At 52.3% G+C, this 25,471-nt stretch overlaps 5 protein-coding genes across 5 annotated transcripts; 2 read left to right on the forward strand and 3 right to left on the reverse strand.

Moving 5' to 3' along the window:
* The first annotated feature begins 172 nt into the window (after positions 1-172).
* CONPUDRAFT_134221 (uncharacterized protein) lies at positions 173-6,111 on the forward strand. The gene is made up of 20 exons (XM_007765356.1): positions 173-375; positions 437-444; positions 512-648; positions 707-1,472; positions 1,523-1,649; positions 1,700-1,751; positions 1,801-1,934; positions 1,989-2,093; positions 2,142-2,213; positions 2,264-2,393; positions 2,442-2,722; positions 2,773-2,979; positions 3,031-3,097; positions 3,151-3,218; positions 3,266-4,339; positions 4,393-4,891; positions 4,944-5,068; positions 5,126-5,211; positions 5,269-5,844; positions 5,909-6,111. Exons 1-15 carry the CDS (start codon positions 252-254, stop codon positions 3,679-3,681), a joined length of 2,694 nt encoding a protein of 897 aa, XP_007763546.1. The 5' UTR covers positions 173-251; the 3' UTR covers positions 3,682-4,339; positions 4,393-4,891; positions 4,944-5,068; positions 5,126-5,211; positions 5,269-5,844; positions 5,909-6,111.
* Positions 6,112-6,391: 280 nt separating this feature from the next.
* Positions 6,392-10,464, reverse strand: CONPUDRAFT_46727 (uncharacterized protein; the record flags this gene model as incomplete). Its single annotated transcript, XM_007764418.1, has 8 exons — positions 6,392-6,617; positions 6,672-6,869; positions 6,924-6,950; positions 7,004-8,209; positions 8,265-9,103; positions 9,161-9,381; positions 9,443-9,797; positions 9,850-10,464. The coding sequence occupies 8 exons, from the start codon at positions 10,462-10,464 to the stop codon at positions 6,392-6,394; spliced, it is 3,687 nt and encodes a 1,228-aa protein (XP_007762608.1).
* Positions 10,465-11,650: 1,186 nt separating this feature from the next.
* On the reverse strand, positions 11,651-12,991 carry CONPUDRAFT_86818 (uncharacterized protein; the record flags this gene model as incomplete). The annotated part of the gene is made up of 4 exons (XM_007765309.1): positions 11,651-11,760; positions 11,858-12,401; positions 12,479-12,595; positions 12,695-12,991. 4 exons carry the CDS (start codon positions 12,989-12,991, stop codon positions 11,651-11,653), a joined length of 1,068 nt encoding a protein of 355 aa, XP_007763499.1.
* Positions 12,992-13,191: 200 nt separating this feature from the next.
* On the reverse strand, positions 13,192-20,242 carry CONPUDRAFT_161515 (uncharacterized protein; the record flags this gene model as incomplete). Its single annotated transcript, XM_007765357.1, has 21 exons — positions 13,192-13,532; positions 13,585-14,402; positions 14,453-14,869; positions 14,928-15,202; positions 15,255-15,410; positions 15,465-15,543; positions 15,597-15,605; positions 15,661-15,828; positions 15,876-15,941; positions 15,988-16,153; positions 16,214-16,319; positions 16,370-16,433; positions 16,484-16,678; positions 16,730-16,803; positions 16,857-17,202; positions 17,259-17,333; positions 17,391-17,614; positions 17,662-18,920; positions 18,977-19,754; positions 19,808-19,859; positions 19,916-20,242. 21 exons carry the CDS (start codon positions 20,240-20,242, stop codon positions 13,364-13,366), a joined length of 5,823 nt encoding a protein of 1,940 aa, XP_007763547.1. The 3' UTR covers positions 13,192-13,363.
* Positions 20,243-20,736: 494 nt separating this feature from the next.
* CONPUDRAFT_45248 (exocyst complex component sec8) lies at positions 20,737-25,453 on the forward strand (the record flags this gene model as incomplete). Its single annotated transcript, XM_007764318.1, has 17 exons — positions 20,737-21,355; positions 21,406-21,455; positions 21,507-21,624; positions 21,675-21,876; positions 21,927-22,095; positions 22,142-22,244; positions 22,298-23,034; positions 23,088-23,171; positions 23,220-23,342; positions 23,395-23,788; positions 23,845-23,906; positions 23,963-24,364; positions 24,413-24,603; positions 24,656-24,770; positions 24,825-24,943; positions 24,995-25,202; positions 25,256-25,453. 17 exons carry the CDS (start codon positions 20,737-20,739, stop codon positions 25,451-25,453), a joined length of 3,894 nt encoding a protein of 1,297 aa, XP_007762508.1.
* Positions 25,454-25,471: the final 18 nt, after the last annotated feature.

Genomic DNA, 25,471 nt, shown 5'->3' on the forward strand with positions numbered 1-25,471 from the left:
TTTGGATGTGGAGTTGCTATTAGCTGCTTAGCGCGGTAAGAGGCCGGTGAAAGGCGAGCCACGGGGGCAGATAGCCGGAAATACCTTATCTCGAAAAGGAAACGATGAAGCGGTTTGACAGGCAACAGCGCTGTCCCGTGTGTTTGGCGCTGTTTATCGGCAACCCATCCCTTTGAGCGCTGCCAGTAACGCCGACCCCCCGGCCTGGTCAGCCTTCCCATACCCGCTCTTCGCTTTCTTCCACCTCCACCATGGATTCAGCCTCTTCGCACCCGCACCAGATCAAACAGCAGGACGATCAGTCCCTTTCAGATCTTAAGGGCGACGACAAACGCTCTTCAAAAACTCCAGCAAAGACTCTCAACCGCGTCCCACGTAAGGCAGCCCCCCCTTCGAGCGCGTGTACTCTCACTTACCCCCCCTCCGTCTATTCCAGGTGCCTGCGTAAGTCGCTCCGAGCATCCCGAGATATCATGCCGCGCTCCTCCTGACCGACGCGACCCTTCAACAGAATGCCTGTCGCAAACAGAAGATGCGCTGTGAAGGTGCTGATAACCCTCCTTGCAGGAGATGCCGCCACGCTGGCCTAGACTGTCTCTTCGAGAAACCTTCGAGGGAGGCAACATTGACGGGCGAAGCGGGCCTTGAGTAAGTCTACGCGATCGTTCCGCGCTAACCATCTCACTCGATTGATCTCCCCTGCCAGACGCATACGAAGTCTGGAGGCCCACGTCGCCGATATCCGCCAAACCCAAACATCCATCCAGTCCACCTTATTAGAAATTGTTTCTCACCTCCGTGGCGGTTCAGTACAACACGCACGCTCTCCCTCTACGTTCTCACCTACACAGTTTCCTGGCCAGTCTCCCTCCATACAATCAACAGAATCGCCGCTTACGTCGGCCGGCCCGAACGGATCGAGCGGCTCGCATGCTGGAGATGGCTCCTTTCATGGTCCCAACCAGCCCAACGTTCAGACTCCCACATCATTCCAGGGCACATCGGGCAACATTCAATCTGTAACGAGTTCACGACCAGCACCACGCAATGCCATGACATCAACCCAATCTCAGGGGGTGAATCCAGAATTCCACCCGCCTCAGCTTCCACCTTCTTACGATAACGCGTCTACCCCCACACAAACATATGGCTTCAACACACACGCATCTGCACAATCATTACCGTCGTTTTCTTCTATCCAAGGCGCTGGTGGCGCCGTGCAGCAAGCTCACACATCTTCACGTTACAGCTCGATGGAGACATCTCACCATCGTTCTGCACACCGGCACGCCCATGCAGCCACAACGACCTCGGGCAACAAACGAGCGATCCCTTCTTCTTCGAATGTTACCAGTGCTGATTCTTCGGATGTCGATGATGATGATAATGGGGAGCTGCCCGCATCAGGACTTGTAGCCCCGTGGGAAGTTCTGAGAGGTCTCGCAGACGTTGCTATTGAACGGGCTGCAAAGGTCAGTGCTACAGCTTCTTTCGCGGCGGAGAGTCGGCTAACCCCCCACAGGAAAATGGGGAGATGAGTAGCGAGCCTCAGAGCAGAACCAGGACGCCATCCCCCGAGAGACAAGGTCGGCCACCAAAGAGGCGCAAGATTCGCCATCGAGTACCTCGAGGCGCCGTCTTCCCTGATGGTCAGTGCCCATGTTTTTTCTCCACCCTTCGTTACTAAATTTAGAAATAGTCGTTACCAAAAACATTATACCTGAGTTTGAAGCTCGCGAACTCTTCCGCATGTATGTCTCAGCTTTGCCGGACCAAAGGTCGCCTGCTAACTTTGGATAGATTCTACCAAGGCTGCTCGACGTTCTTGCCCGTTTTCGATAGCAATGTTGACACTTTTGATGGCCTCCACGAACGGTCACCTTTTGCTGTGGATGCTATCTGCATGGTGGCCTCCCGAGTGAGAGATGGTGGAGGTGAGTGCTTCTGATTCTGATTTCCCATCGTTTCAAGCTCATCAGCACGCGTAGGGCCGGCAAGCGATGTGTATCAACGGTGTCTGGAAGCGGTACAAGCCATTTCGTGTGCTACATTGTTCTCCCCAGTCTCGCGGATTGAGGCTGTTCAGGCAATGGGTAGGTGATCAAGCGGTGATTGCGTGCCTTCCTTCTGATGTCCGTTAGTCCTCGTTTCGGGTTGGTCCGACAACGGTTGGCTGAGTGGCGGCCATGCTGTGCGCATGGCTATGGAACTTTGTAAGCGAATATGTGCATCGCACTAACCAATAGTGCTAAAGAGCTCCTAGCTATGCATAAGGCTTGGCCTAAGCTGCTCAGGCGGATGCAGAACAAATCGAGAACTAGTGATGGGTCAGAAGACCGAGACCTTGTTATTGCCTCCCGTACATGGTTCTGTTTGTACCTGTTCGAGCATCAGTAAGCCGCAAGATTTTATTCGTGTGCAAGTCAACTAAATAACTGTAGGTTATCGTACGGTACAGGTCGTCCGGCTATTCTGAAGGATGATGAGAGCATATGGCAATGCCGCCTTCTGCTTCAACATCCTCTTGCAATTGAGGATGATATGCGCCTGGTGTCCACTGTTGAGCTTATGGCGATCAGAGAAAGAACTACCAATAACTTGGCCCCATCGGACCGCCCAGTGGATGAGGCAATGCTCGAGGTGCTTCGCCAAGGTGATACTGAGTTTTCGAACTGGTACAAGACTTGGGACCACGCGTTCTCTCAGAAATACGAGGATGCTGGTGAGTTTCCCACCGTTTGCCATAGCTGAAAGTTTCTTAAGCGTTTTCAGCATTCTATCGTCAAAGTCTACAGATTCAACAACTACACGCTCAGCTGTTCCATAACGCATCTGCCTTGCGTGGGGTAAACGGCCCCGATGATGCTCAGAGAATGCCAGCCAGTCAACGTGATCTCGCTATGCGATCGATACAAATTGCTCGTCAGGGTCTGGATATCACTGTCAATTCTCCTTCGTACCGTGAAGGAATGAAATATGGTATGCTTCACCCTGCTGCTTGCCTACTTTTTCTTATACCTCGTACCACAGCTGTCCATTACACACATGTTACCGCGACTTTCATGGCATCTTTCATGCTGAGATTGGCACGCCTTTTGTATGTCCCTATTTCTTATTTATCTGTTCTTTCCTCATCCATCCACTCGACAGCCCTGATGACTGTAACATGCACGAAGTGATGGGTCAAGTCGATCGCCTGACAGGCTTGATGTCTCAGAGTATGTAGGGGGTTTGTCTGGTTTTCAAGTGGCTAACGGCCTCCCAGTTCCTGGCAAACGCTATGCTATTACTCTCCAGCTTATGATGAAACGCGCGAAGAAACGTAGAGCTGCATCGAACTCTCGTTCGCCCCACATGTCCAGAGAAGCGTACCGCCAGTCCTCGATGCATGTTGATCAATCTGGCATGAATAACGTCAGGAGCGCGGAAGCATTCTCCCCAACCTACAATGCCTCGTTCACTTCAAGTCCTGAAACCATGCGTCAAGCCCAGGCCGGGACGGTGCCCCCTCATGGAACGGACGTCGACAGCATTTGGCGCGGTTTCGAGATGACTGCCAACGAACAACTCCCTGTTTGGATCTCCGACCAGAGTTTAGGGGGTAGCTCCTTTCCCCAGCAAGGCATGGACGCGTTTTTGTTACCCAACGATTATCTGCCTCACTCGACGCAGATATGGTGATGTTCTATTTATGTTTGATATGCGGAACACTCTCTGGATCTTCCTTTTCTTGTCTCTTCGCTTGCCTCCATGGTGTAACCCTCTTGTCATTTGTGTCTCCTTCTTGTAGCGGTTGCCTATGTATGCCGTACAAAAGCATCCTATATATTTTTAGGGATCTGGTCATGACTCCTATACCCCTCGCACCTTCCGCGGATATACCTGTTAGCCTCCTCATTGCCCAATGATAAATTGAACACATTCTTGAAGGTCAGGCCTCTTTGACTCTGATTACATTTCTGACCGCGCACACCTGCCACACCATTCGCTCTTCAACACGACGTAGGGCGTCTGCCCGCTTGCGTCTCGATTGCCATGGTTATCTCCACTCTTCCCCTTCTTCCGCTTCAGGTCTCATCGTCAAGAACTCGTAGGGCGGTCACATCCTTCAAGGGTCGTTACATTCCGCAATGCGAGAACAATCCGTTTGCACCCAAGGACCCCACTATGGAAGCTATCTTCTCACTCGTTGACAATAACCGACATTCGTTACCTTCGGTGGGACCGTCTGATTCGTTGACACTGCCCGGTGTAGGTGCATATCAGGGAGCCAAACTCTCTCTCAAAAAGGCCGATCCTGTCAAGAAACCATCTTTTACGAGCGTGAAGGCTTGTCAAGGTATGTTTCGTATATTTTGTGGTGGTTGATAAACTTAAGCTGCGACCCTACAGTAATATTCTTCCGCCAGCAATTCGTTCTAATATTGACGAAATGCCTCCTGGCATTCGGCGCTCCCACCCACCGTATCGAGTCCCAATTAGCTTTTGCGTCCAAAGCTCTGGGTGCTAAAGCTATTTTTGTGTATATCCCCGGTTTGGTGATTGTTACTTTCAGTCATTCCACCGCTGGCAAGACGCAGGTCATCAGGTGTGGAGGTCGCATTTCCCTGTCGGCCCTACACAAGGTCCACGTCATCTTTCGCCATGTCCTGAGGGGCTCCATGACGGTCGAAGATGGGTGTGCGCGACTCCGGGATCTTCTGAAGCACCCGCCCATGTACGGTCGAAAGCTCAGGTGCTTTTTCGCCTTTGTTTGCGCGTCCATCATCTGCGTCATCGCTTTCGGCGGATCTGTCCTCGACATGGGCTTCAGCGGGTTGTTTGCTGCCGTTCTGACTTGCATGGATATCCACACTGCTTCAAAGAATGCTTTGTATGGCAACGTCTTCGAGTGGGTTATCAATTCGCTATTGGTATCACGATGCTCATTGAAGCCTGTTCAGGATCTGTATCTCTATACTCGTATCCTTTATCTCGCGAGGGCTTGGAACGGCACCACACCACTTTTTCTGCTTCAGTGCCATATCCTCGGCCGGTATTGTCGCATTGCTCCCCGGGTTTACTATCTGTATGCGCCTTGTTTGTACTCTCTTACTCTCTTGATCCGTTCTAACGATTCTTGCAGTGATCAGCGCACTGGAGCTCACTTCCACGAATATTTTCTGTGGATCGGTAAGACTAGTGTATGCCATTATATACACACTCTTCCTCGTGAGTGTCATCGCATCGTCTCTGGCACCATCGCAGACAAACTCAGGCTTGTCTCAGGGCTTCGGTCTGACCATCGGCTCGGACCTTTATGTGGTGATTGACAAGCATGCAAGGCGTATGCTCGATGCTGCTGGTACCCTACAATACACGATGGTCCATGGTATCTTTGAATCTACGAACGCATCCTTTCCCTTGCATGGCCCTTTTATATTTGGTTTTGCGGATCCCTCAGCGAAGCCCGACGACCTCTCACAACAAGGTGCGTGCACCTCACACTCCCCACCTATTCGTCTGCTCATCACCTGCTCAGGGTGCTTCCGGGACCCAAGCTGGCCTTGGTGGAGGCAGCCGATCCCGTGGTGGACGCTCTTCTTCCTCGTCCCCGCGTACTCGATCTGCTCGTCCCTGGCCAACTTCCAGCACTGGCGCAGCCGCCAATTGCTGGTCATGACCACCTTCTCGTGTCTCGCCTTTCTCGCGAACAACGTCGCGAACAACCTCCTGCCCGACCGCGGCGATATCGTCTCCGGTGCGGGCGCCTTCGCCATCGGCCTCCTGGGCAATTTCTACTCGCGCCTCGCTCGCGGAACTGCCTTCACGTCGATGGTGACTGGTGTGCTACTCCTGGTCCCTGTACGTTTTATTCTTTATTTATATATACCTTCAGAGACTAACCTTGCACCTCCTTGCTCTGTAGTCTGGAGTGGCCCGTGGAGGCGGTCTTCTTTCCAGCCACCCCTCAATGCAGCAGTACACTGCTGGCTTCGATCTTGCTATCCGGATGATGGAGGTTTCAATTGGTATTACTATCGGTCTATTCGCGAGCCAAATGCTGGCTTATTTTGTCTTTCGGGGTAAGGATGTAACGTACTTTGCATTCTAGGTAGTCTACGAAATTTTGGGGCGCATTAGGTGGTGATATCTTCTATGTATTATCTGGCTAATAATAACTCGTTCAACAAAACATCTTATTGTCACAGCTTCTCCTACATTATCGACGCAAGTAATAAAACAGAAGTATAGCATACAATTGCTTATGCCTTAAGCCTGGCTGTCTAAGTACATAATTTATATCCGGGCGTCCTTGCCAATGATGCAACGATGAATCCACAAGAAAAGGAGGGGGGCAAAAAACGATGTATACACATGCATTAGCGAGGAGATTATGTGTGTATGATGATCATGATCCGAAGAGTTGGTTGAGCTCCTCCATACGACGCTGCAGCATGTCCGCCTTGCTGAAGTTCTGACCGAGGGTCATGTTGGCCAGCTCGGTCTTCTTCCGCTGCACCTCGAGGAGGCGGTCCTCGATGGAATTCTCAATGATCAGCTTCACGGTGGTGACAGGTCTAGTCTGGCCCAGCCGGTGAATGCGGTCGACCGCTTGGTTCTCTACCGCGGGGTTCCTAGATGACGGGTGAGATATACCGCTTATGAACGAGTCAGACGGAGGAACGCACCAGTACGGATCCATGAGATAGACGCGTTGTGCTGCTGTGAGGTTAAGGCCGACACCACCAGCGCGTAGACTGACGAGCAGCACCTCGCAGGCAGGATCCTTCTTGAGCGCATCCATGGCTCGCGAGCGCTCTTCGCGCTTCATCGTGCCGTCCAGGCGGTCATAGCGAATTCTGGCAGTCTCTAGGGCATCTTCTACTCTAAGAATTCAGGTCAGTGCCTGGTATCGTAATTAAATCCAGGGAAAAACTCACTTATCCAACATAGTTGTCCACTGGGAGCTACACCCTCGTCAGCTACCCGCATTGCCAGCTCATCAAAGAGAAAAACTCACAAAACCACGGTCTTTACAACCCCATCGTCTAACTTGTTCCCCTGCACGTCTACCATCTGCACCTCGATCCCCTCTGGATCATAGTTCGCCGAATGCGGGTTCGCCCTCGAGAACTGAATGAGGTCCTCCAGCAGCGCCTTGACCTTGGTCGAGGGGTGGAAATCCTCGGGCATAATACCCTTTATCCGCTTCTCGCGCTTGCCCACCGTTTTCTTCTTGGGCAAAAAGTCGAGCGGCGACGCGTCGCGCTTGAACTGCACCGCGTCCAGCGGGCCGAGCGCCGTCTGGCACACCGAACACTGCCGCCGCGTCTCCGGGGGGACGTCGGGCCACCCGGGACAGATGCACGCGCGGAAGCAGGGGGCGCAGAACAGGTGCTGGCAGCGCGTCAGCACAGGCTGCGGCGCGGACGGGCTGTTGGCGCGGGTGGGCCCACGGGAGCTGGGGCCTGAAGAAGCGGTGCCTTTGGCTTTGCGCCCGCGCTTGGCTGCCGGCGGTCGCTCGCAGTCCAGCATGTCGCCGTTGAGCCCGTGCGTGTCCGGGGCGCAGCAGAGCTCCTCGCCGCACTCGACACACTGCGTGGTGGATGCCTCTCGGAGGAGTGCAAAGATAGCGGTGGCGCGAACAAGGTTTATGCCCTCCTTTGCGATGGCTTCCGCAATCTCCTCGTAGCTACCCAGTGCGTGTAGTGGGTCATCGCTGCCATCCTTGCCCTCTACAAGTTCAAAGTGATCGCAAATCTGCCGTAGCCGCAAGATCTTCTGCAGAATGCCGACATAGTTCTTCATGACCTCGTTCTTGTTCGACAGCTCATTGAACTCAGCCTTGGACTCGTTGAAGAACTGATCATAGATCTTCTGCTCCTGTTCATCAAACTTGAGATAGCGCAGCTCATCCCGGCGCGGTGGTATGTTAAGGATCTTTTTGCCGTCTTGATCGCGCGTCTCCTTTGTGCGCCGGAGAGTGATGCGAGCCATGATGGTTTGCAATCGTGCGACACCCAGGGACTGACCGTACTTGACCGGCGTCGCAATATACTCCGTCCAAACGTTCTTATCGTCGAATGGCTGCAGACGGAGGAACTTGATGAGGGCAAAGATGTCGTCCAGCTTGTTCTGCACTGGCGTGCCTGTAAGACACAACCGTCGGTCGGCCATCAGATCGCAGCACGCTCTGCAACCCACGGTGCCCGTCTCTTTGATACAACTTTGTTGCACGCATGAGGTCCTAAGGAAGTCAAAAAGACACAAGAGAGACTCACTGGGCTTCATCCAACACGACTCTGAACCAATTGATCATCTGAAGTGGGCTAGTTGCCTCGCAGACAGCGCCAAAGTTTTGGACAGACTTCTTCCTCTTCATGCCTGCTCGTTTAGGTTTGCCAATGCGAATCGTCTGAGATCCGTGCTCGTCGGCATCAGGCCCATCGCTGCTCCCATCTTCGTCTTCCTCGGCTTCCGCATTGGCGATGCACCGGCTCTGCTTGGAAAACTCAGAGGCAAGGGTTGCATAAGTGGTGATGACCGCGTCGAAATTAGCCAGGAAGGAGACGTCGGGGCAGCGAGCGTTTCCGTGATAGACATAGATGCGCAGAGCCGACTGCTTGGAATCGGTCTCCAAAAGCGGATTTGATGGTCCTGCTTCGACCTTGACGTCCGTCTGAGAAGAGGGAGGTGTCGAGAGTGTGTTCGATGCTGGGCCAGCCACGGCTGCGCAGCTGAGACCGCCACCGCCCACAACCACGACGTCACCCTTCCAGTGTTCTTTGAACTGATCTTCCCAGTTTGCCACAGTAGACAAAGGGCATATGATGAGCGTAGCGCGGCTCCTTGTCTTGATGCGCCTGGCTCTGGCATACTCTGCCTCTGCCTTCTCCTGAGCTTTAAGTGCCTTTGCTTTGCCTTTGTTCGAGGTGGGCTCGGACACGTCGGGCATGCCCCAGACACTGCCGGAAAAGTGCGCGGCATTCAGTGAAGCCTCCAGGACACCCGTCTCGAGTAGCGGCGTTGGATATTCAACAGGCTCCGCACCGAACGCCCATGCTGAGCCCAGAGTCGCAGCAATCAGCGACACACATGTGATCGTCTTTCCAAGACCCATCTATTGGCCGATAACTGAGCTGTGTACCGAACAAGAGACATGATAGATTGGACGTACGTCGTCTGCGAGGATCGCGCCTTTGGACTCCAGCGGCTCTTCAAACACTTCCTTCTGCGTCACGATATGGAACCATGAGGCATGCCCTGAAAGAGGGTGCATCCGAAACTGCCATAACGAACTGTTCGTTCCATCTGGACACCGCGTTTCTCGTTCTCGTTCAAGAAGAAAGCTGAGCGCTTTTTTCTGGTGAGGGTAAAGCGGCGTGCACACGTGCGAAGCTTCCCATGGCCGAGTCTAAATCAATCGTGTCGTCAAAGGTAGCGAAATGAAAGAACTTACGAGGGACTGTTTCAGGCAACTCATCTCCGCTCTTCATACTTTTAAATAGCTCCTCCACTTGGCTTCTCTGGATCTCTAACGTCTTTCCTGATACAGCGGGCGCCCCCCATCGCGATCCTCCTGGGATTCCTGGGGCAGGATTAGGTCGACCGAGGGCCTGAGCCGCGCGATGGCCCCCGGGAGGTGGGCTATGTGGGTTAAAATAGTGATGACTTGGGATGTTCGAGAGACGTTGGAGATCAAATGGATATGAAGGGTGATCCAAGAGTAGTCCACACTGGCGGAGATAGTTGCCAACAACAGTGATATTGCCCTTGGGCGTGTACACGAGCGCTTGCAACGTTGAGAAATGTGTCTGTCCAAACGTGAGGAACGTTAGGTGGCTAAAATCAGACCCGGCAACTCACATCGTTCCTTATGCGTCTGACCTTGGCGTCTAAACGGATGAGCCCTTTGCCGAGCATTGGACCGAGACTGGTAGCGACCTTCTGTTCGACCACTGCGAAATCTTCGCCCTGGAGGACCTCACCGGTCGAAGCCTTGATAGGTGGTGGCCTGATATGAATAGTCTCTGAAGAGCCTGTCTTTTGCGGATTGTGCTCATACTGGAGTCTGACGCTGGCCCAATCCTCAACCGAAGAGTGATCCTGTGGCTTGATATAGGGCACAGGGTAAAGAACGAGAGCTGTGACCTGAAGTTGGCCGATACAGACGGGTGTCTTGGGTGCAAGATCTGCCGGAAGTCCTGCATACGCTGTGTGCGGAAGATTGCGTGATTGAGATGGAGGAGGAGACGGTGATCCTGTGAGGTCTATGACCTGCGACGCCGAAGGTGTGCCCGAAGGTCCAGATGGGGTAAGAGGCGGAAGACTTGCTGGGTGAATAGGGTGATTTACTTGTGGTGGCTTGTGAAAGGGAGAAGGAGGACCTGCGAACGCGGGTCGATAGCTTTGTTCGACTGTACGGGTCGCAAACGGCGAAGGGGATGAGGGATGCAGATAAGGCGAAGGCCCCGAGGGCATTCGCGATATTGGAGGGTGAAAGGGGGAGTGAGGGAGATCGTGATGGGGGGAATTGTGCACCATGGAGGGCATCGGTAGCTGGGTCAAATTAGCGGCGCGGACGGGGTCGAAGAAAGGGCTCTGGCGCGCGGGCGGTGAGGATAGTGGATGGGGGTTGGTGAACTGGGAGGGCCGTGTTGTGTCTGTGTCATCATCATCGAGAGTGAGGTCAATGTGGTTTGGAAGGTAGGAGGAGCTGCTGAGAGATAGGCGGGAGAGTGAAGGTGCATCTGGGGTGGCCATTTGAGCCCTGTATGCGTCTACGCGAGTATGCGTCTGAATGTATGCGATATGAGTACACCGAATCAAGGTATCCTGGGTGTGTACGCTGTGCCAGGAGGCGAGTGAGTACAGCAAGGAGTGGGTAGTTGGTTGTGTGATACCCTGTCGAGGTCGCGGTTGAAGGCGAGAGCTCGAGATGGAGGAGAGATGCGAGGGTCCAATTGCCGAAGCTCGGAGCGGCCGAGGAATCGTGAGGGGATTACTCTTAAGTTCGGCGCTTTACTCATGTGCGCGCGCTCTTGCTCGGCGTTCCCCAACCAAATCGGGTATTGACCTCCCACCGAGTCTACCTTGCTCAGTCAGACTCCGGTCGATCGACTCAACTCCTTCCGATAAATGACAGTTAATGACCAAACAATTCCGTAAGCCCACTTCCCCTTCCCTTCCTCTCACTATCTTTCCCTTCCTCCCACCACGTATCATCGTCCACGCTACTGTCGCGTTCCACTCATCCAAACTTTCATTACTCTCCTACTATTATTGTACCCTGGCACACTACACGTTCCATCCGATTGTCCTTCTTAGTCCCTATCCTACCATCTTTGCCCCTCTTCCCGTCCAACCCGATCGGACCACAGATACCCATAGTCATAGTCAATCAGTATTACGACTACGGGCACCATAGGCCCGATCTCGCCTGCACAGCCACATCTGCCCTCACCCCCATCCATTGGTCTGACAGCTCGCAACTGTCCGTGACGACCAAAATGCCCGAATAACTTCCCCGCAATCTCTCTTTTAGCCATAAATCTTGTCGTTTTGGATCTTTATCCGCCTGTATTCGCGCAAACGCAAAAAAAAAAACACGCAGAAGCAAGGCACCGTAAGAATGACGCACATTGTCGCATCAATGAATTGCGCGAGTCTAAAACTTACGCGGTGCCCATCCCATCGCGTGGTACGCATCTCGCGCAGCCTGTTCCTTCGCCAGCTGCTTGCTCGATCCCTTCCCTTTCCCCTTCTCGATTCCGTTCACTGTGTCGAGTCACATGCATTCACAATTAGCGTTCGTTCGGTTCATCATGGATCGGCCGCCCGATTACGATCACCACGCAAAAAGAGTAATCCATACCTGTGCATGATACAACCCACGTTCCTGCGTGCGCCGGCCCGTCAAACGCCGCGCTGTACTGGACTGTCAGCCCGCGCTGTATTGCCGTCTGGTTGAACAAGGGTAAGAAAGCCAGATTTGGTTGCGCAGGCGCCAGCGGGTTGGGAGGAGGGAGTCTGGGAGGTGAAGGCGGCGGCGGTGGGGGTGGTCCGGGAGGGGGAACAGGCTGGACGCTGTACGGGTTGTAATGCGACATTGGCGTATGCCCGTACGGAGACGACGATGCATAGTATCCCGGGGGTCCGCCTGGAGGTGGAGGTGGTGGCGGGGATGACAATGAGACTGGAGTCTCTTCGACCTTGGGTCGTTTGGCTGGCTGTTGAATTCCCGTCGACCCACTCGTATTCGAAGAGGTGGCTCCGCCTGGTCCTAATTCTGTCACTGGATTGTCATTGAAAACATTCGTCGACAACCGGAGAAGGGCGCCAATCCATTCTTGCACCGTCTTGATCCCGCGTTGGTCAAACACGGCTCCAAGATAGGCATGAAATAGAGCTCGCCCTTGCTATATGCCATAGATTGCGCAATTAGCGTTATTCGCGACGGAAAGACCAATGATGTCAGCGTGAAATACACACATACCTCACGGCTTTCGAGCGTATGCACGAAACTAGGATCGCAGCGTAGTTCATTTCGCAGTCGGTAAAGCTTAGCCCAGATATCGATCGTGTCATCCGTAAGAAGCATCGCCTTGTGCATCTTTCAACGCCACCAGTACATTATGGACCCACGAGCAATGTCACGGTGATGAGTACTTCGGCGTACCACGAAAGCACAAAGCTCTATGGAGGCACGCACCATTATCTGGTCTACCTTGAGCCTCGGGCTGCGGAAGTAGAGTAGCTGGGTAGTGATCATATCTAAAACATCCCGACCTAACATCGTCAGACGTTCGTTATCCCGATACCGAGCGTTACATGCCACGCGCAGGGACTTGTGAGTGAACGTCTCGAGCAGGACGTCGCCCGACAGCCGGGGCAGGTCTGGGACCTCGGACGTAGAGTCATCATGCCGAAAGCCGTTGTCATCGGGAGAGCGATCACGCTTTAGAGGGTTGGAAGATGTCGAGGAGGGCTCTGGCGTGGACATATCCATGTCGCTCGGCGTTGCTTGGCCGGCACTGGCACCGTAATGGCGGAGGCGAGAATTGTTGAGCATCGCGGTCAAGGTTGGCGTGGCTGAGCAAGTACTGTCATAAATTTCACACCGGAGTCGGACCCACAAGTATCGTCGTCCGTCATACTAGGGCATGGCTCACAATCAGTGTCAATGAGCCAACGACAAATGCAAACAGGGGTAAATTCACTACTAGAATTACTATGGTAATTACCTGCGATGCTCTACTACTACTCAGCAACAAGCAACGCTGATCGTCTAGGATACACTAGGTAGATCGTACTATCAAACAATAAATAACAAAGTACACCAATTTAGTGGTGCAAGTCTATCGTAGGCCAAACCTCCATCTCACGGCATACGCATATGCATCCCAGGGTGCTGAGGCATGTTCGAGGGCCCAGGAGGTTCCATTGAACCAATCTCTCTCCTCTTCTGTTGGTGGAGTGACTTCCGGAGGATTTCGACTCTGAATGCTTGCGAAGGATCCTGTTCCAGCCTAGCAATTGCGTGGGCGATACTGCGCGAGCATCAGACACACCCAGCCGTCGAAGAGTTACAAGCAAACTTACCTCGCAGGTCCCGCTGCAACCACAGGGCAGTCTAGGATGAGGTGGTATTTTCCCGAACACACCGGGCATACGTTCGGAATTTCAGACTGCCTTGCCCTCTTGGAGTTGTTGGCGTCCGCCGGAGGAGGCGACATTCGCCGTTTGGAGGGGTAGGCGGATGGGTTGGCAGGTACATGGTGTGGCTGGGGCTGGGGCTGAGGCTGGGGCTGAGGCTGAGGCTGAGGCTGAGGCTGAGGCTGCGGGGCGGCCCGCCACCTGTCTCTTGCAACCTCCTTCCCTTTCTTGCTCGCGGGCGCGGGTTCATACATACGAAAAGCTGAGGTATGCCCTCCGACATGCCCTTTCCTGGGCGCGGCCTCATTTCCTCGTATCTGAGGTTGTGTGGAAGAAGACGCAACTGAGGTCATCTGAGGGTAAGGGTTCTGGGGGTATGGGTTTTGTGGGTACAGGTTTGGTTGGTGGGAGCTCTGTGAGTTCATAGGCAAAGGAACGTTCATCCAGTTGTAAGTCTTGTTGATCTGCGGGGGTGCTGGACCACCTCCTGGCTTCGTTGCCTTGGGGTGAGCGTTCGGAAGTACGCTCTGTTTCAAAGGCTTCTTGACTGGAGGTGCTGTGCTCGTATTTTGCGCAGGTGGATTCTTGGGAGGTGCTGTACTTGTGTTCTGCGCAGGTATGCTCTTGAGAGGTGCCGTGCCTGTGTGCCGGGTAGGTGGATTAATTGGTTGGTTTGGCTTGAGGAGATGCAGCGGTTGCCCAGCAACAAGCCCTTGATCCCCGCGTTCAAGCAAAGTGAAGTCAATCATTTCAATAGCCACTTTCTGCTTAAGCGTTAGAATCCCTTTGCTAGTGAATTTCAAGCACAACGCACCCGCTCATCCCACGATTCATGGTCGGTATTATTGAGCAGCAAGGCTCGGTACTCGGCCAGGTTTTGTGAGCTTTCAGTCATATAGCACCCTTCATCTGGGTGTGTTTGACCACAGAGACCACATACAGACAACTCGCTGTCAGAACGGAAGCCCCGGTGCTTCGTTTTCTTCTTCGACGTCGACTTCGCATTCGGGGGCTGGTCATCCAATACCAGATTCCGTACTTCCTCTAATTCACCCATAGAAGCATCCGAGTCATCACCGCTGTTAGGCGACGATGCCACGCCCCGACCTATATATGCGTCGTCGTCGTCTGAAGAGTCTCCTGATTTGCCCATGTACTTCTTTTTCTTCTTCGTTTTATCTCCCTTCCTTGGAGTGTCTTCTAAGCCTTCGATGCCATCCAACACTTGCACCTGGATACAAGAGGGTTAGCCAACCCAAATGGTATAGCAACTGACAAGCCACACTCACCTTTTGACTAGTCGCAGCTGCCCGGCGGCGCACGCCTCGTCCAGTGGCTTCCTTCTGTATGACATTCTCTGCTGCAGCGATGCGCTCGAGGGCTTGCGCCCAAGAGTCACCCTGCTCGTGATCAGGCGCGTCGTCACCAATGTCCTCCAGCTCGTCGTTGTTGGCTGACCAGACTTTAGCAAAGGCGAACGAGAGGTTATTCTGCGCGGTTGGCTCCTGCTCTCCGCCTTCATGTTCCGTCCTTTCGATCAATTTGTCAAGATCCTGGTCTGAGTCTGAGGGCATGCGTGAGCAATGGACGCTTGGAACCCGGACGATAAACTCAACATGTAATATCACGCATGGATTCCTCCTCGAAGATGGCTTTGGCACCGAATGTCAAGATGGATTGCATGTCGTCGCCGCCATTTTCTTCGTCGTCCATCTTCTGAACAATCAGATGGTCCAAGACGAGTTTCTTCTTCCCATTCTGCATGATGCGCTCTGGTGATGATTAGTTGTCGAAGACGGTCCTGTACCCGGGTAAACTAGGACTACCTTCAGCTGATTGCTTGACCATGAGCTTGAAGACCAGGCACGTCTTTTGTTGACCATAACGATGGGATCTTGCAATGGCCTAAATACAATGTTCAGCCCTTCCGTTGAGTAAAAGAAGAAGCGTGATTTTACTTGAAGGTCCTAGTGATTGATTTAGCAACAGTACTAGTGTTGGTCAATATACTGCTTTACACACCTGATGTGGATTGAAGTCCGGGTCGAAGATAATGACAGTATCAGCAGTAAACAAGTTGATACCTACACCGCCAGCTCTCGTCGAGAGCATGTAGATGAAGATATCAGACCCTGGTTTATTGAACTCGTCCATTCCCTTCTGCCTATCGGCTTGTTTCTGGTTCCCATCCTGCCTCAAGTTGAGTAATGCCTTTCTTGAAAGAGAAACATTCATACCAGCCGGAGGAATTTGTAACCCTCTCCTTGCAAGAAGTCCTCAATGATGTCGAGCGCCATGACGAACTAGGAATGTCATTAGCTCACGTCTTACGTTAACACATTGACTCACCTGACTGAAGAGTAATACTCGGTGACCTCTAGCCTTTAGCTTAGGAAGCAACATCTTCAGCAACCGGAGTTTGGCACTTGCATCGATCAGCTTCTCATGAGCTTCTATTGGCGAGAGGTTGCGAGGTTCCAGATCTTCAGAGACCAAGTAAGGATGCTGGAGACATCTGACAATGTTTGTCAGCACATTATCATGTGGATGGTGTGAACAATAGCCGTCGGCTTACTTGCGAAGCTGCATGAGGATATTGTTCATGTTGGTTTTCGTCCGCGCGTTCGATTTCCCTCCTAAAGAGGCCTGGGATAAGTGCTTGAGGATGGTTAAATTCTGGCCTAATCGGATTTAGTCAGGTAGATATTGATGAGAAATGATAGAACCGTACTCAGAACGGACCGATAGATCTCCTTCTGCAGGGGCGCCATTGAGACAGGAACGATAACCTCATTCTGAGAAATGATGTTAGTATGCAGACCTGAACCGCCAAACGCGAGCAAACCTTGGGTGGCAGTTGCAGCACCTCGCTCTTGATGCGACGCAAGAAGTACGGACGCAACTTGGTGTGAAGCTCTCTCACTCGCTCCTCGTTCAGATCCTCGTACTCTTGTTCAAGCGCTTTGAGATTGTTCCAGTTTTCAGGATCGAGGAAGTTCATCAGGTTGAATAACTCTCGGATGTTGTTGTTCAGTGGCGTCTTTGAGATATCAACAACCTGACAGAACTGACAAACTTACGAACGACTTACCCCAGTCATGATGATCCGATGTATGGTGTTGAGCTCATTCAATTTCTTAAACAACAGGCTTGCATCACTCTTGACTGAGGAGGGTGTGAATGAAGGAGCACAACCATAACTCCTTGGTATTACTTACGACGTTGACCCTCATCGACCACCAGACATTCCCATCTCGGTGTATTTTTGAAGACAGTGGTGAAGTCCCGTGGGTTGGTGAGCGTCTCGTAAGTGGTTACCAGAACATGGTATTTGGCCTTCGTCGCTCCTTTCGGGACGGTATCGTGGAACATCTCATACTTGAGGATGATCTCTCGCGACTTGGCTTCGCCATAAAATGGCACGACCCTCAGGTGAGGCGCCCAACGGCTGAACTCTCGAACCCAATTAGTGATAGTTGAGTTAGGGACAACGACAAGGGCGGGCGACGCGTGCCACTTTCCGATGATAGTCCCAAGGAACGTGACAATCTGAACCGTCTTTCCCTGTAGATTATTGGGTAGTGAGTGATCTGGACTGGTTAAAGACCGTTCCGACATACAAGTCCCATCTCATCGGCCAAAATACATGGTTGCAGTTCCCACCAGTTGTTGCAGAGCCAATTGTACCCTTCGATCTACGAGGTAGCAAAGTAAGCATCGCAGAGGATCTGGCTAGACGCTAAGTCGATTACCTGGAATGGCATCAACTTCAACTGGTTGTTCTGTCCCAAGTCAGGTTGTTCACCCTCCGTCAAAGCATGCTTTCGGCGGAAGCCGTCCTTTGGACGTTTGTCGTAGTCCTTTTCCGCCTTCTTGCTCTTGATAATGACAGACTGAGACGCGACGAAGCCCTTGAAAGCTGCCTCGAAATGCTCATAGCCCGACTCCCCGACTCGGGGAGGAGCGTCCCATGATGCTGCCAATGTAAGCTGAAGGTACCTGAACGTTCGAGTTTGGACTCACCTTCATCGTAGCCTAGGTCGTCCCATTTGACGAAGGCCCAGATGACTTGATCTGCTTGGACTTGGCCTAGTTTTTGTCCAGTTCGTTTCAGGAATTCGTCAAGTTCTTCAAGAACTTCCCCATCAGGCTGTTCCCCATTATTGTAGGCGCTCTCTTTCATTGCAAGGAGTTCAGGATCAAGGTTCGCCTCAGCGTCACTCGCTTCATCTTCGCTTGACGCCACCTTGCGCGATCCCCTTTGCTTTCGCTTCTTCCCGTTGTGAGACGACGGGTGCCCTGGGCTCCAAAAACGGACGTCCAACACGCGATCGACGCGCTTCCAAGCTGGTGGAATCCGCTTCTCTGCGTCAGGCAATGGTCCCAGGAAAGATTCAAGAGATATCTTCTCTGGTGCCTCGTCATCAACTCCCACCTCGAATGTACTTGGTTCATTGACCAGCTCGCTTCCTCGGTCCTCTGACACAGGCTCGGGTAGTAATGGGACCTTGGTCCCATGCTGGAAGAAGATCCTGAGTTTCGAAGCAGCCTTAGCAAGGAGCCACATGTGAGGGACCCATTGGGCCCGCTTGTAACTGCGTTCAGCCCACTTGACGAGGTACTCGCGTGGAAGCATACTCTTGTAACTGGCTGGTTCGTTTGCAGGACGGGAAGATTCGGTGGCAGTGGATGGGTAGGGGCGCCAAGCCAAGATTTTGTCGACTTCGAACTCAAACGATGCGCAGTCGTTACAACACCACCCAGTTGTGGCCTGGTAATAGCGTGCGACCTCAACGACATCCACCGGGTCATCTCCATCAGGCTTGAGGTGGTCGGGAACAGGCAGGTGTCCGTAATGAGCGATGCGTTTGCACAAAAAGCATCTGTAGAGCAACTCGTTGGGATGATGTTCTTTGCTTGTAATGTTGTCATTCAGAGTTTCGGAGATTGCCCCAGTTCCATCAGCCATTGTTACATCTTCGCTGGTTCTCTTCTCCGTAGTAACCACACCCACAGGCTCCTTCGCAGGCAATTCGGGTTTGAGTGCGATTTCATGGCAACCCATACAGGTGCCACCTTTAGAGCATGACCCGCATATGAAGTCAGTTGTCTCTGAGATTTCGAGCTCAAGGCGCAAGGGAGTATCTTCTGGGGGGTTATTGGGATTCTCTTTGACTGCGTTCGCAAATTCTTCTTCGTCTCGTTTGCGGGCCGCTTTCAGAATCTCGTCACGCTGATTCTTTGCGAGACAGCCCCAATGGGCTGCAACAGGGCACTTGAGGCTGATGCACACATGTCAGATTGTGTCTGAAGCGCGACTAGGTACAATGACACATACCATCGAACCCAGCCAGCCAGTCTTTGTATCTTTTCTTCCTCGTCTTCCTCGAAATCGTCTTCCGCGCCGTTCCTAGACTTTCTGGCTTTCTTCTTGCCCTTTTTGCCGCGAAGTGATTGTTGAAGGATATGCGCCGAACGTTCCTCGCACCGTTCACAGACATCACGATGGGCGCGCAACGGAGCAGTGTCTTCATCTGGGTCAAAATCCCAGTCGAGCTCCTCGATTGATCGGAAATGACCATACTGGGGGTGAGCAAGACGTCGAGCTTTCTTCGGCCGAGATGGTTTCCTCCTGCTCTGCGACTCATACATGTCCTCGTCGCTATCCGATGGGATGTAGCTGTCGACGTAGTCGTCAGCCAGGTTATCGCGTACACTGCGCCGAGCTCGTCCAGACTTCCGAGTAGCCGTGCGCTTGTCATCAATGTCATAGCCTGCCAGTTCATCCTCTGAGCTAGACCGTGCGACTGTGCGCAAGCCTGGTCGCCTTTTCCTAGGACTCCACGGCAGTGTAGTCTGGTTCCGTCGGTTCGTGGTCGCCCTTGTACTCTTACGCCGCACATGACTACCCGAGAAGCTAGCGTCGCTATCATCGTCGAAGGCATCACTTTCTGTGAGGGTAGATAGGGGATCCGAATCAGATGTGCTCCCGACATATGTCCTAGTCTTGAATGAGGACTTGGATATCTTGAGGCTGATATGCATTCGAGAGGCTGGATGGACATCGGAACTCGAAGGATCGAATGGCTCGAGTTCTTTACAAGCTTTCCTCTCCTCTTGACAACGTAATGAGATGGACAGCGGCAAGTCTGCAGCAGATAGCACATACCATATTGCCTTACGACATCTGGAAAGTGTCTCTCGAACGCATGCTCAGTGAACTGAGATTAACGCGTCAATGTTGTGGTAGGGTTCATTCTGTGGCGTTCTGACTTACTCTATGTGCCTCCCCGTCGACGAAGCGCGCGTAATAAAAGCGAGTCCCTCTTTCGGTGTACTCGCCCACTATGGAGTCAATCCATTCCCGTTGGACTGGAACTCCTTCATCAATGAGGTGCTTGGGAGCGGGTTTGTATAACGCCTTCAGTTTTTTGGGCAGCGGTTGTATCTCGACGTAGAAAGATCGCGGAGGGGGTACGCGACGCGTCGTATCCTTGTCAGAAGTGGGTTCTGGGGTAGTGGGTGGGTGGTCCACAGACGGTGAAGCGCCACCTCGCGGAGGTGTAGAGAACAGAAGAGCGGGATCTGAGGTTGGGTCCGCCATACTGAGAGCGCCGCCGTCGTCGTCGCTTGGACGAAGTCGCGTTTGTCACGCCGACGCGTTTGTCGTGCTGAACGAGTGTGGGAATTTGTAGTAAGCTATACCGCGGTATATCGTCAGGGGCTTGGAGCACACCGTACAGTGACTGTCACGGTTGGCGTTGTCGCTCTAAGCCCTTTACACGACAAAGTGGGATGGAGAACGTGTCCGACAGGCCTATTGATAGTGTAGTGCCGAAGAGATCACAGATTGACCTGCTTACCACACTGAGACCGTCAACTTCGGTCCCTAGCTATTTACTTATGAGCTCCCTAAATGGGACGCGCATACTACAGCCGACGCGTGCAACCCGTACCGCACCCCGACGTGACATTGGCTCGATCCAGCGCTTCCAGTCTCACCTCTTCACGTCCTTCACTCGGTTTCAGACGAATCAAGTCGCTAGATTTTTGTCTGGTTCCAGCGTTGTACGTTGATGGTACATGTCATTGTCTGACATGGCCTCGGGATTTGAATCTTCGAGGCGAAACCGCGCTCCGTCCGTGTCCAGCAGCAATGGTTCACCCTCAGTCTCTGCCACTAGGCCACTTCAGATTAATCGCCCTCCGTCCCGCCCCACAACTCCCAGCAATGGCTTTTCGTCCTCGCCTAAATCATCCATAAGTACACCGAGAGGTCCCTCTCGTCCCCAGCGATCCGACCTTCGTCCTCGTCAACCCTCCGATTACTCTACCACAGATCATGCTTCCGTCTCATCACCCTTCTACGATCGTCCAATAAGAGACCGAAAAGACAGCAATGCTACAACTTCGTCAGACCTCTCAGTATCACAGCGGCACCGCCGTGATCTCTCAACATCAGACAACAGACAGAGATTGGAGCCCCAGAGACAGGACTCCGGTGTCTCCCCCACAACACCTGTTATGGCCACTGTCATGTCTGCTTTTAGCGCTGCAGGCGCGCGAAAGCGGGCTATGACTAATGGAAGTATTGATATCGAGAGAGAAAAGGAGCGTCAGCAAGAGAAAGACAAGGACCGCGCAACGCGAGAGCGAATACAGGAGCGCATGCCTGGTAGAAGGACTACGGGAAGGACGAGAACAGGAGATATTGATGGTATGCTGCAGAAATACTCAAGGTAGACTTGTAACTCATATTCCCTGTAGCTGTGTTGGATCGAATAGACGCTGAATGGGCGTTCATCAACGATGACGATGTAAGTGGGCACTGCTACAGGCTCCAGTATCATACTAACCCATGCTCTAAGTTCAATAGCATCGACTTGGCCCTCTCATTATTCGATGGTTCGAACGAAGGAAAATCCATGGATTCATTCCGTCGCACGAAAATTATGCTCTCGAAGGCGCTTCAGGGTTCAGTGGACAGTAAGTTATGACGAATTGACCAGTCTTCTTGACCTCATGGCTATTCACAGGACACTATGAGGCATTTGCCGCAGCTCTTCCACATCACTCTTCCCTCCTCAACCATCTCAGTCTTACCCAGACTCAAATAGTTGAACTCAGGACATCATTGCAAGAGTCAAAAGAGTCATTAGGAAGCAAACGCGCTGATCTGGTACAACTGTGGTCGAGGGGACAAACACTAGAAGAAATGATGCGACTGCTTGATGATATGTAAGCGGATTGCAGTGGTACCCCGAGCCTGCTAATGAGACACATCCCAGTGAACACCTAAAATCAATACCGGACCTCTTGGAAACGCTCATGTCAGAAAAGCGACTGCTACAGGCTGCAATGGTCCTAACGCGTAGTCTAAAGCTTGTGAATAAGTCGGACATGCAGGAGATAGGAGCAGTGACGGATCTACGAGGTTATCTAATTGGCCAGGAATCGGTATGAGTCACCTTTGAGTAACCATCATGCTACTCACTACTCTTAGGCGCTCCGCGATATCTTGCTTGATGAGTTGCACAATCACCTTTACTTGAAGACGTACTGGTGCGAGTCTCGGTGGAGCGCTTACGCCCCTGGCCAGCAGAACTGTATGTACCAAGGTGTTAATTGACCACAAGGGAATTCCTGACATATTCACCAGTCCCGAAGGTCGAGTTCGAAGATGAACCGGTTTCTAGCGCATCCCTTAAATCACCTCTGGACTCCCCAACTGTCCCTTTCACCCCAAATGCCCCAACGTCACGTCTCACAAGATTCCTGAATTTACTTCACATGCGCCCAAACGACCCTCCTCAAGGACCCAGCGATAACAACTTTCGCAAGAGTGATTCGTCGGCCGATGGCCTCGGCTCGAAACCCTCATTCTCGTCATCGTGGAGCTTGACGGCAATGAATGGACCACAGGCAAATCAGCAAGTCAACCCAGAGGCAGACTCTTTCTCTTACATGGAGACTCTGCTTGAATCGCTTGCTGTCCTAGGGAAACTAGGGGGTGCTCTCGACATTGTTGTCCAAAGGCTTCAAACTGAGATATTCTCGTTGATTGACGCAACTTTGGATGAGGTTGAAGAGCGAATAGAGGAATCCAAGCGGTCATCGACCGCCCTTATTTCTTCCGTATTGGAGCGACAGGATTCTGCTGGGTATATGATAGCTGTGGGAGAGTCTAATAACCCCCTCAATTCCTCTCTAGGTATACCGAATGGCACCAGCATAGCCTTGCGCGCATGTAGCCTACGGCTGGCAGCCCTGGAGTCCTCTACAACAGCCTTGGATCAAGAGACGCTGAAAGACTTTTTCTGGACTGTGTTCTCGAAACTCGATGCCGTCACTCAGAGTATGCGTGTGATCTACGAAGTGTCGAATCGGATAGGCTCAGTACGAGCGTCAGCTTTAATATTAATGACCTTCTTGCTGATACGCATATACAGCGGAGGGACTTCAAGGACTCATCGGGGGCTCGTCCTGGTTCGTTGTTCCCTCTCGCAGATGTATGGCTTCCCGTACAGGCGCAGGTACATAGGCTCTTCCTTCACACGCATCGCTACTTACAATGTCTTTAGGTACGCACGCTACTAGAAGACTATCTCATCGACGAGGAACAAAGCGTCGTTGGTGGTAGGAGCTCAATAGCATCCATCAGTGATACGCTCCGCGAGGGACGCTACTTGAGGGATAGGTCAAAGGTAAACCAAAATCGGAACATCTGTGCATAAGTTTTTTACTTATTGTATCTAGGCAGTTTTCAAATTCGCCGACACCGACTTGAAGCTTGCAGGCAAAACACTCAAGCAGCACGAAGATGGTTTAGCGAAAGTTTTGAAAGACACCATGCCCGGTCTTGTCCAAAATGCTTCGGAGAACGATATGCAAGCCATGCTGTCAACCCTTGGCGCTGACGAGCGAATGGGAACTGGACAGCACCATCGTTTGCTAGTTCACCCAGACGCTTTCCATGTCGGCGTTCTGTTCCAACCTACTGTGGCTTTCTTCGATCGCGTGGCGGACAACCTGCCTGCCGGTGTTGATAATTCACAGTCTGCCAATGTCATATTGGATGAATTTGTGCAGAAGGTTTACCTACCACAGCTAGAGGATAGAATATCTTCCTTGTTCCATCAAGCTGTGTCAGGTAAGTTGTATCTCTATGAACGCGCGTTTACTAGCTCAAGGGATTGTTGTCCCCAGGCCTTGATGCCTTCCAACCAGACCCCTTCTCAGCTCATATTTGCGCTCGCCCTATCGCTCGAGTAGGTCACATACATCGCTTCCATTATTATGAACCTAACTTGGGAACCGCCCTCAGTCTAGCACCCAGCTTATGGCCATGATAAACTCGTTGTGCGCTATGCTCCGGACAATGCCCATCCATCGAGACAGTTATTCTCGACTTGTAATGGGGGTCATCATCCAATTCTATCAACGCTGTAGCGATCGCTTCCAAGACTTGGTCTCCATTCACAGTGTTACGTTCGCGTCAGCACCACCATTAGCGCTAGCAGCCCAGTGGGCTCAGAAAGCAGAGCTCAACACATGTCTCACTGAGCTACTTTTGGGCGCAGCGGTGGATGAGGTCAAAGCTTGGCAGCTTTGCCGACAAGAAACACATTTGGAGATGACGTTCCTCGACGGGGATACCGTCCGTGCAGAAGACTTGGTTCCGTCAACCCGCAACTTTGCTGCGTTGTGTCACTTGTACTACAGTGTGGTAGGTCTGTTGCTTCACGTTTTATTTGCTGGGCTCACCGAGCTGTAGGCGTGGTTCGCCTCAGAGCTTGATGCATTGAAGTCTTTGCCAGAAGATGGCTTTTCGCCTGCGACTCCGGCGCTTCGCAATGACCCCACCAATGCACTCACTCCTTTCACGGCTTCGTTTTCAGTGCCGCCGCTACCAATCTCGTCGCAGGATGAGGCACTCAGTTTGCCGCTGTCTGGGGAGATGGCCATGTGAGTGATTCTATTTCGCCGAGTATGGCGTGTTGATCCTATCTCCGTTTAGGCGATTCGGGGCGTTACTCAAAACTTACCGACAACTCGCCGAGGTGGTTGTTGAGACTATTAGGATCGACGTGCGATGTAGAGTGGTGCATTACCTTGATGCAGCGTTTAGACATGTGAGTGATGGCCAATCCGCGCAGTAAGGGACCGAGGGCCTCAATTTGTCATAGGGAAACTACGACATTGACCACGAAGCGAGGGAGCCCGATCCGTACATTGTTGATCTGAACACGGAACTAAACAAATGCGATGACTTTGTTTCGTCGGCATTACCGCCGGCTGAACAACGGTAAGCAAAGATAGAATTGATGTTCGACTGTCACTCAAAGAACTATCCTAGGTTTGCATTCCTTGGGCTGGAGGATCTCATGGAACATCTTCTTATCTCCAATGCACGCTTTGTTCGGACAGCGAACTCCTACGGCGTCAAGAAAATCCTGAGGAACATTCTTGCCTTACAACAAAGTGTGAAGATGATTCGTGGCCATTCCGAGGCTGAGTTCGATCGTGCCAAGGGTTATTATCAGTTATTCTTCTTATCTCCTCAGGTAAGGATAATGTGCTTGACCGGCCTTGAATCCACAATTGACCCACATTACAGGATATGTTGGATAGCATTCGCCAGAAGCAGATGCACACATTCGACGAGTACAAGATCATGCTCAACTTGCAATGCGGCGTCGATTCAACTCTGGGCGAGGCCGGATCAGCCCAGGCCAACAACAGGGCGTACAGCATGTACTGCATTGACCTACATGGAATTGAGCTGGAGAGTTCGGCGGATAACCAGGCTTCATAGTTATACCCATATTATTTG

This window comes from Coniophora puteana, assembly GCF_000271625.1.
Source record: "Coniophora puteana RWD-64-598 SS2 unplaced genomic scaffold CONPUscaffold_1, whole genome shotgun sequence".
Lineage (NCBI taxonomy): Eukaryota > Fungi > Basidiomycota > Agaricomycetes > Boletales > Coniophoraceae > Coniophora > Coniophora puteana.

What these genes read in the sequence shown, in the direction of transcription:
- CONPUDRAFT_134221 (XM_007765356.1), top strand. Translation starts at nt 252, where the DNA reads ATGGATTCAGCCTCTTCGCACCCGCACCAGATCAAACAGCAGGACGAT. An exon ending in ACGGGCGAAGCGGGCCTTGA is followed by an intron (nt 649 to 706) that starts GTAAGTCTACGC and finishes CTCCCCTGCCAG; the next exon opens with ACGCATACGAAGTCTGGAGG. An exon ending in TCAGAAATACGAGGATGCTG is followed by an intron (nt 2,723 to 2,772) that starts GTGAGTTTCCCA and finishes AAGCGTTTTCAG; the next exon opens with CATTCTATCGTCAAAGTCTA.